Here is a 10084-nt window from a genome sequence, read left to right on the forward strand (position 1 = left end):
GGGCGGATCACGAGGTCAGGAGATCGAGACCATCCTGACTAACACGGTAAAACTCCGTCTCTACTAAAAAATACAAAAAATTACCCGGGCGTGGTGGCGGGCGCCTGCTACTCGGGAGGCGGAGGCAGGAGAATGGCGTGAACCCGGGAGGCGGAGGTTGCAGTGAGCCTAGATCTCGCCACTTCACTCCAGCCTGGGCAATAGAGCGAGACTCCTTTCCCGGGGCGGAGGGAAGATCGTAGTGTGTAAGTCTATTTTTCAGAGCAAAAGTCACTGCGCAGGGGCTCTTCCTTGAACACGCCGGCTCCCTCCCGCCCAACACTTCTCCCTTTTCCCCTGGGGCTTTCTTTGGCGCTGCCCTCACCTGACAGTCACACGCTTGCCAGGTTTATCAGCCACCTCTACGGCAGACACTAGCCAAGAGCACATCTGTGTGTGTGACACACTGCTTGTGTCCCCTAGGACTGAACCTAGGGCCTGCCACGTGCCAGGCGCTCAGTCTGCGTCCGCCTGAGACCGGAGGCCCCCCACTCCAAAGGACTGAATGAATGTACTGCTGGTCATTCACTCATTTCGCCCCTACTCAGGAGGGCCTGCTGCGCCGGGTGTAGGGGTGAGGGGAGCGCAGGGACACGTGCGGGACCCGGGTGATGGAGGCGCTGAGGCCCGGCCTCGGGGTCCCCGGCTGCACCCACTCCCGGCGGAGATTGGCTGCCCTCGGCCCACAATACTGTGCTCTCCGCCCCGCGCGCCGCTTCCGGCGGAGTCAGGCCTGACTAATCGAGCGCTCGGGCTGGCGGCTCGGCGCTCGTCTGGCGGCGCCTGCCCGTGTGGTGGTTTCCGGCGGACGTGGTGAGAGTCGCACGCGCAGCCGGGAAGGTGTGAGTTGTGAACGGCTCGGGTCTCCGCCATGGCCTCTCTACTTGCCAAGGACGCCTACCTGCAGAGCCTGGCCAAGAAGATCTGCTCCCATTCGGGCCCGGAGCAGCAGGCGCGCACGCGGGGTAACGCACATGGCCGGGCTGGGACTGAGGGGCCTGCGAAACGGGGAGGCGGCCGGAGCCGGTGTAGACGAGTCCGTAAAGTACTGGAAAAAAAAATCTAAGTGACTTGTGAAATTACCGCCGTTTCCCTTGCTTTTTTTTTTTTTTTTTGGAGACAGAGTCTCGCTCTGTCCCCCAGGCTGGAGTGCAGTGATGAGATCTCGCCTCACTGCAAGCTCCGCCTCCCGGATTCAAGAGATTCTCCTGTCTCAGCCTCCAGAGTAGCCGGGATTACAGGCGCGCGTCACCACGCCCAGCTAATTTTTGTATTTTTAGTAGAGAGGGGGTTTAGTAGAGACAGGAGTAACGGTCAGTCAGTGGGAAAAGACCCTTTCAGTCCCTTCATTACGGACATGGTGCGGTGTGGGGAGGAGGAGGATGGCAGAGGGCTCCTGCCCTTAGGGTTCTCATGGCCTGGTGACCAGGCTGCACAAGGGAAGTAGACAATCGGGCGGGGAAGCCGACAGCGGGGACTTGTCAGTGCTGTCTGGGCCCAGGAGGAGAGGAGAGCAGCAGCGTCTCTGGACCCACCAGAGGTTAAACAGGGTTTCCTTTTTATTCAAGGACGGTATATCGGTGATAGCAAATCCAAAATCTTGTGACTTTTCTCATTACTCAGTATGTCTTCCGTCTGTCTTTCTCATCCTTTTTCAAGTTTTTTTTTTGTTTCCATTTATTAAAACAATTCAGCTCCTACTTTACATACTGATTTCTCCCATTTAAAAAGTAAACATTGTCCTGGCATGGGGCCTCACGCCTGTAATCCCAGAACTTTGGGAGGCCGAGGCAGGCGGATCACAAGGTCAGGAGATCGAGACCATCCTGGCCAACATGGTGAAACCCCGTCTCTACTAAAAATACAAAAATTAGCCGGGCACAGTGGTGGACGCCTGTAATCCCAGCTACTCAGGAGGCTGAGGCAAGAGAATCGCTTGAACCCGGGAGGTGGAGTTTGCAGTGAGGAGAGATCATGCCATTGCACTCCAGCCTGGGCAACACAGCGAGACTCTGTCTCAAAAAAAAAAAAAAAAAAAAAAAGTAAACCTTACCCCCAGCAGCTAAAATGAAAGCCCTTGTCATTGTGTTTGATGGCAACATGGTAGCTTATTGTGAAGCAGGGTCAGAAATTGTTAGTAGAGGTGGATATTCAGGTTTTTCTAATTTTTCACTCAAATAATATGATGAACGTCCTTGAAGCCTGGTCTTTGTGCATGATGGATGCTCACAAGCAGAACTACTTGGTCAAGGTTATGGTTCTGAGCTCTAGGATCAGTGTGTCTCTGCCTCCCAATCCTGATCCTCTTTCTGCATCCTCCTAGGATCAAAGCCTTGGTGAGCCTTTCCTGCCTATTGAATGGGCCATGAGATTGGCAAGGCAACTCTTTCTTTCTTTTTTTTTTTTTGGGACGGAGTCCTTTTCTGTTGCCCAGGCTGGAGTGCAGTGGAGTGATCTCAGTTCACTGCAACCTCCACATCCCAGGTTCAAGCTATTCTCCTGCCTTAGCCTCCTGAGAGGCTGAGATTACGAGCGCCTGCCACTACGCCTGGCTAATTTTTTGTATTTTTAGTAGAGACGGGGTTTCACCATGTTAGCCAGGCTCCTCTCGAACTCCTGACCTTGTGATTCGCCTGCCTCAGCCTCCCAAAGTGCTGGGATTACAGGTGTGAGCCACCGCGCCCAGCTGGGACGGCAACTCTTTCTTATTTTGCATTTCAGCTGGCAAAACTCGAGGCTCAGAAGCTGCAGGGCCCCCAAAAAAGAAAAGGAAGAAAACACAAAAGAAATTCCGGCAGCGGGAAGAGAAGGCTGCTGAGCACAAGGCCAAGTCCTTGGGAGAGAAGTCTCCAGCAGCCTCTGGGGCCAGGAGGCCTGAGGCAGCCAAAGAGGAAGCAGCTGGGGCTTCCAGTTCATCAGGGAACCCTGCAGGTGAGAGGCGTCAGGACATGTTGGTTCTGTGCAGGGCGGGGCTGGGGCCGGGCTTGGGCTTGGTCCCCTCTGCTTTTAAAAAAAAGCATTGTCAGGCACACAGGGATAGCACAAGACTTCCCCAAGAGCAAAGATCCCGGGAGCGCTAGGGTGGATGGGACCGAAGGAACTGTATGGCGTTCCAGGCCACGTGGCTAGTAGGATGTCGGGGGCAAGGCCATGTCTCTCTGAGGACCTGGAGCAGCTTGACTTGAGCTTCACTGTCCTCAGGTCTCTGCAGGGGCGTCGTGAGAGCCCACTTGTTCTGGGGCGCAGGCTACAGAATGTGGAGGAGGTGGTTTGGCTGGCGCCGTAGGGCGTGTTTTCTCATACCACAGTGTCCTACCTTGCAAGGCACTCAGTTACCTGTCCTGGAGGATGTTGTAGGAACCAGTCTAGGTTGAAGCAGTGGAATAGAATTTACTGAAATTGCCCTGCAGATCCATGAGTGGCCACAGTGGGACAGGGATTCGTGGCCCTAGGGAGGGAGGGGGAGAGGGAGAGAGGGCCCCCTGCAGTCCTGTCTCCTTCCCTGCAGATGGCCTGGCCACTGAGCCTGAGTCTGTCTTTGCACTGGATGTTCTGCGACAGCGACTGCATGAGAAGATCCAGGAGGCCCGGGGCCAGGTAGGCAGGCAGGTTTGCTGGAGTGCTGTCACTGCTCTACCTGTGTTCTCCCTGGGGTCGGCTCTCAGCGAGGGGCTGTAGCCCCTGTTCTCCCCTCTGCAGTGAGTCTGTCAGGGCCCCAGCAGCTGTGCCCTGGGAGAGCAGTTATTTTCTTGGAGAACCTCAGTCCCCAAAGCTATTGGCCTCCTTCCTTCTGGGAAGCTGCCTTTGCTGAACTGACACTGGGATAGGCACCTCCTGTGTCTGTTTCTCCGAATGTCGTGATAGTCCTGTGAGTTGAGCAGGGACCTGAGCTGAGTGGCTAGGCACAAGAGGCGCCAGTGCAGCTCTTTGTGCTGAATGGTGCTGTCTCCTCTGTGTTGGCCCCTACCCACCCTTGCCCTGGGGCCCTTCCTTAAGGCCTCATGCTGTGTGGGGGACAGTCCCCAGCTACTCTCCTTCGCCATCCCAAGGTACAGTGTATAGTTCCTAAGAGGCGATCAAGGCTCTGGGCCCTTGTTGCTGAAGCACAGGCCTCATTTGGGCTGGTGTAGGACTCTTGTTGGCCCGGGAATGGGAAAGGCCACTGGGGAGAGCTTAGTTTGGGTACCTCGTGAATAGAATAGGCAGCAGTCAGGACAGGTGTTCAGACCCCAACTCCAAGTTCTAGGCAGTGGTGTTGACCCTCCTCATCTATGAAACAATGTATGACATGTGGAACCATGTTTGTAACGTATCCTGGCACGGGGTAAGCGCCTGGGAATTGGAAGCCGTGATTCTTATTTGGGGGTCCCTTCTCCCTTTTGGGGTCATTTGCATTTTCGAGGAACATCCTCTGTTGTGGAACATTGAACTCCGTGGGCCCCTTGTTCTGCGTGAGGATTTCCTCACCTGCCTTCCAGCCCTGATTCTTCTCAACCATGGGCCAGGCTGGGGGACCCTGGGGTCAAGAGAACTTTAATGAGTGGGCGCCTGTCCCCCAGGGCAGTGCCAAGGAGCTGTCCCCTGCCGCCCTGGAGAAAAAGCGGAGGAGAAAGCAGGAACGGGACCGGAAGAAGAGGAAGCGAAAGGAGCTGCGGGCGAAAGAGAAGGCCAGGAAGGCTGAGGAGGCCGCGGAGGCCCAGGAGGCGGTGGAGCCAGCCCCAGAGGGTGCTTGCACGGAGCCGCGGGAGCCGCCGGGGCTGATCTTCAATAAGGTGAGTGGGAGCTGGGTCCTTGGGCGGGCTGGGTCGGCTTCAGGCCTCAGCGTTGCCCCTTGTTAGCTTCATGACCTCCCTCCGGGCCCCATCGCGTCTGTAAGGTGGTGACGGGGACAGCGCAGTTCCCTTAGGGTGCCGGCCAAGACTGGGGCCTCGTGTGGGGCTGGCATGAGCTCATGTCATGCCTTTTTCCCAGGTGGAGGTGAGCGAAGATGAGCCGGCCAGCAAGGCTCAGCGCAGAAAGGAGAAGAGGCAGAGGGTGAAGGGGAACCTCACGCCGCTGACCGGGAGGAACTACCGGCAGCTGCTGGAGCGCCTGCAGGCACGGCAGAGCCGGCTGGACGAGCTGCGCGACCGGGATGAGGGGAAGGCGCAGGAGCTGGAGGCCAAGATGAAGTGGACCAACCTCCTGTACAAGGCGGAGGGCGTGAAGATCCGCGATGACGAGCGCCTGCTACAGGAGGCCCTGAGGCGTAAGGAGAAGCGGAGGGCGCAGCGGCAGCGCCGGTGGGAGAAACGCACGGCCGGCGTGGTGGAGAAGATGCAGCAGCGCCAGGACCGGCGTCGGCAGAACCTGCGCAGGAAGAAGGCGGCCCGCGCCGAGCGCCGCCTGCTCAGGGCCCGCAAGAAGGGCCGCATCCTGCCGCAGGACCTGGAGCGCGCAGGCCTGGTCTGAGTCTTTCCCACCTGGGGCTGCCGTCTCTGTCCTGGGAGGCTCCAGGGGACCCTCTGAGTCCTTGATGCTGGCTCTGTCCCAGGATCTCCACAGACCGTGGCCTCTGCGTGTGAGGGGGACACTGTCATGCTCTGCTGAGTTGTGAGGGCTCAGATCACGTGTGTGAAAGAGAATGTTTCTGCGTCATCCTTGAAAACAGGGTCCGGGGCCTTCAGACCCGGGGAAAGGGCGAGCCACACTGGGGCCCAGTCTTCTTTCCCGGGCCTGAAAGCTTCCCCGAGGTTTGCAGGGTCAGGGAGGAGGAACGGTGGGGGTGGGCAGTCACTGCCCCTTCCCCCGGCCTGTGTTCGCAGGAGCCACAGGACAGAAGAGGGTGGCCTCTGCTGCCAAGCCCCCTTAGTCTGCAGCTGACTGGAACAGAGGACAACCCTGAGGTGTGGCGTGTGGGCACCTGGCACTCGGGAGTGGTGGGAGCACGTCCAGGCATGGTGCGTCCTGGGGCAGAACGCTAAGTCTCCTCCCCCTTCTCTTGGCTTCTGCCTGTTGGGGTCTCATTCCTTTCTGTTCCTCAGTGCCTCGGGGCGGCATTTCACCTCCGAATTCAGAGGGAGGGAGGGAGCAGTACCTTCCCAGAGTCCACAGGTGTGAGTTGGGTCAAGTGCATTGGCCCAAGGGAAAGAGAAAGAGAGTAAAAGCTGGAGAGAGTGAAGTGAATGGAGGATACAAAATGGAATGGAAGAATTAAATCCAAAGCTCCAGGCAATCAAAATGAATACAGGTTGAATAAAACTCAGGTGAATTTTAGTGACACGTGGATGATAACGCTGTAAATAAAATTCTTTTGATGAAACTCTCCAGTTAACGAGACGAAGATTGTAACCGAAAGGGAGCTGGTGTGACTGTTAATAGTGTCTACTGATGAAAAAGCCCCGTGAAAGATCAGATGTGAGATGGGTATGAGCTTGAGCTAGGAGACAGACACAACAGTATCTGGAAAGAATACAGTCTTTCGGCCGGGCGCGGTGGCTCAAGCCTGTAATCCCAGCACTTTGGGAGGCCGAGACGGGTGGATCACTAGGTCAGGAGATGGAGACCATCCTGGCTAACACAGTGAAACCCTGTCTCTACTAAAAAGTACAAAAAACTAGCCGGGCGAGGTGGCGGGCACCTGTAGTCCCAGCAACTCGGGAGGCTGAGGCAGGAGAATGGCATAAACCCGGGAAGCGGAGCTTGCAGTGAGCTGAGATCCGGCCATTGCACTCCAGCCTGGGCCACAGAGCGAGACTCTGTCTCAAAAAAAAAAAAAAAACAGTCTTTCCAAGCGTATATGGAACATGGATGGGAATTGACCACCTACTTTGTCTAGAAAAGAAGTCGTAAGATATTTCAAGGAATCAGTGTCATTACCTGACCACATCCCAATGTCGTTAAAAAAATTTTGAGCTAATTATTATTATTATTATTTTTTTAGACAGAGTCTCGCTCTGTCGCCCAGGCTGGAGTGCAGTGGCACGATCTCGGCTCACTGCAACTTCTGTCTACCAGGTTTAAGCGTTTCTCCTGCCTCAGCCTCCCGAGTAGCTGGGACTATAGGTGCCCGCTACCATGCCCTGCTAATTTTTTGTATTTTTAGTAGAGACAGGGTTTCACTGTGCTAGCCAGGATGGTCTCGATATCCTGACCTCAGGTGATCCGCCCGCCTCGGCCTCCCAAAGTGCTGGGATTACAGGCGTGAGCCACTGTGTCCAGCCTAAACTAATTCTTAAAATTTCATATTTGGAACTTTTAAAACATAGTTACAAATTACCTATGAGTTAATTCCTAATGGATATTAGAAATATTTGGGACTAAAAGATAATGAAAATGCTGTCTATTGAAGTTTGTGGAGCAGGGCCTGGCACAGCGGCTCATGCCGTTAATCCCAGCACTTCTGGAGGTGGAGGTGGAGGCGAGTGGATCACTTTAGGTCAGGAGTTCGAGACCAGCCTGACCAACATGATAAAACCCCATCTCTGCTAAAAATAACAAAAATTAACGGGGATGGTGGGACATGCCTGTAGTTTCAGCTGCTTGCGAGGCTGAGGCAGGAGAATCGCTTCAACCTGGGAGGTGGAGGCTGCAGTGAGCCAAGATCGAGCCCCTGCACGCCAGCCTGGGTGACAGAGCGAGACTGTCTCAGAAAAGATTTGTGGAACAGGGTTAAAGCAGCATAAAAAACATTTCATAGCCCCTAAATGTATGTGCATCTACAGATAGATAAATAGTGCCATTCATACACGTATATGCTGTATGTCTGTGTTTTTAAGGGCCAAAGATAAATAAGCATGCAGCTTAAGTTGGAACAACCCAAAGTAAATGGAAGAAAGGTCTCCAAAACTGACCAATAGAAAGCCTGAGTTGTAATCACTGATGAAATTGAATCAGTAGTTAAGAATGTTCCCCTGGACAGTTACAGAGAAGTTCCATGAAATAGAGAACAGGTAATTCCAGACGTAGACAAATTCTAACAGAGAATCAAATGAGAGAACACTTCATGAATTTAACTTTGTTACCAAAACTAAACAAGAAAACTAGGTAAGAGGAAGGGAAGTTACCAAATACCAATGTCAAAATTTTAATAATAATAAACCAACTTTAGCAAAGTGCCACGCCGGATTTAATTCAGAGTTGCAAATGGTTTCAATGCCACAGAATCACATGTGATTCACATCAACAGATTAAAGGAGCAAAACCCACGTGACCTTCGCAATGGTTGCGGACCAGGCACCCAGTAAAGGACCCAACCGCCATTTATAACAAGAGTTCTTAGCAAACTAAGAGTTCAGGGGATTTCCTTACTCTGACAAGGGGATTTGGAGCCAGGCATGGGACTCATCTTGAAACCACATTCTGGGTCAGGCAAATGTAGATGTATGCGAGGGAAAGACGTCACCATGGGTTCCTGACAGGTGAGTTCATCTTCATAGTGAACTAAGGGGCCAGTGAGGGTCTGGAAAAGGCCACTACCATCACCTGGCCATGGAGACCAAAGGGGCAAGGGAGTCTCATCCTGAGCGGAGACAGGACAGCTGGGTGGGTCCGTGAGGGCTTCAGGTGGAGGGAGCTGAGAGTACAGCAATGTTTTACTGCCACTGGATGTCTGTACAAGGCACCTATGCCAGCCAGGGAGGTTGAGAGCGAGGCTCGGTGGGGACTGGCATACTGACAGATGATGCAGTCATTTGGCAACGCATGTCATGCATGGTGTGGGTCATCGCTGTACTGGATGAAAGTTTCAGGAGCGAATGAGACCCAGCCCTAGCTCTCAAGGAAGTCACAGTCTCATTGATAGTGGTCCTGCAAAGTGGGCAGAGGAAGGATCGGGGTGTAGGGCCCTGAGGTCACATGGAAAGTTGTGAACGTTGCCGGTACCAAAATGGAGTCACTTATGTCGAACTCTAAAACGGGGGTGAAGCAGCCCTCATGCACACGTTCCTGTAATAGGACTTACTACAAGACATTTCTACAAACAGACCAATAACAGGACTCACTGCAAGACCATCCTCAACAGTTGCAGTATTCCAGATAAGCTGCTATTCCCAAATCCATTTGTTTTAGAGAGTCTATCTCTGGATGTCTTCATTGGTTGACAGTGTCATGTAGGATTCAGTACAGTGAACAAAGATTGGGGAAAGGCAGCCCCCAGGCAGAAGACCAGAGGCAAAGGGGACAGTCAGGCATTTGTAAGGTCTAAAAAGTTGAGTCTGCTTTCATGATACCTGACAAAGTTTCATATGTTGTGTTTTCATTCAGTTCAAAATACTTGCTAATTCCCCCTTGATTTATTCTTTGACTTACTAGTTATTTAGAGGTGTGTTATTTAGTTTCCAAATATTGAGGAATTTGCCAGAGATCTTTCTGTTAGTAATTTCTAGTTGAATTTCCCTGTGGCCAGAGAGCATACTTTATATAACTTGAGTTCTTGGCTGGGGCATGGTGGCTCACACCTGTAATCTGATACTGGGAGGCTGAGGGATGAGGATCACTTGAGCCTGGGAGATTGAGACCAGCCTGGGCAATGTAGTGAGACCCTGTCTCTACAAAAAATTTTAAAAATTACCCTGGGGTGGTTGCCCACACCTATGCCTATAGTCCCAGCTACTCAGAAAGCTGAGGTGGAAAGATCACTTGAGCCCAGGAGGTTGAAAATGCAATGAGCCATGTTCCTGCCACTGCACTCCAGCCTGGGCAACAGAGTGAGACCCTGTATCAAAAAACCACTTGAATCCTTTCGAAGTTGACAGGGTTTATTTCATAACCCAGACTGCGGTCTCTCTTGGTAAATGTGTGTGTGCTTGAGAAGAGTGTTTTCTGCTCTTGTTGAGTCAAATGTTTTAATGTCAGGTCCAGTGGAGTTCAAGTTCTATATCCTTGCCAATTTTCTTTCTTTTCTTTTCTCTTCTCTTCTCTTTTCTTTCTTTTCTTTCTTTCTTTTTTTTTTTTTTTTTTGAGGCGGAGTCTCGCTCTGTCACCCAGGCTGGAGTGCGGTGGCCGGATCTCAGCTCACTGCAAGCTCTGCCTCCCAGGTTCATGCCATTCTCCTGCCTCAGCCTCC

General features: G+C 53.0%; 1 protein-coding gene across 2 annotated transcripts; it reads left to right on the plus strand.

The window, feature by feature from the left end:
- Positions 1-832: 832 nt before the first annotated feature.
- Positions 833-6340, plus strand: SURF6 (surfeit 6). Of its 2 annotated transcripts, none has more exon segments than NM_001194177.2 (5): positions 833-1004; positions 2761-2970; positions 3548-3636; positions 4599-4811; positions 5011-5547. In NM_001194177.2, coding segments are annotated over 5 exon segments (1086 nt in total). In that variant the 5' UTR covers positions 833-910; the 3' UTR covers positions 5491-5547.
- Positions 6341-10084: the final 3744 nt, after the last annotated feature.

This window comes from Macaca mulatta, chromosome 15, assembly GCF_049350105.2.
Source record: "Macaca mulatta isolate MMU2019108-1 chromosome 15, T2T-MMU8v2.0, whole genome shotgun sequence".
NCBI classification, from domain to species: Eukaryota; Metazoa; Chordata; class Mammalia; order Primates; family Cercopithecidae; genus Macaca; species Macaca mulatta.

What these genes read in the sequence shown, in the direction of transcription:
- SURF6 (XM_028834379.2), top strand. Translation starts at nt 911, where the DNA reads ATGGCCTCTCTACTTGCCAAGGACGCCTACCTGCAGAGCCTGGCCAAG. An exon ending in TTCATCAGGGAACCCTGCAG is followed by an intron (nt 2,971 to 3,547) that starts GTGAGAGGCGTC and finishes CCTTCCCTGCAG; the next exon opens with ATGGCCTGGCCACTGAGCCT. An exon ending in GGAGGCCCGGGGCCAGGTAG is followed by an intron (nt 3,641 to 4,603) that starts GCAGGCAGGTTT and finishes CCCCCAGGGCAG; the next exon opens with TGCCAAGGAGCTGTCCCCTG.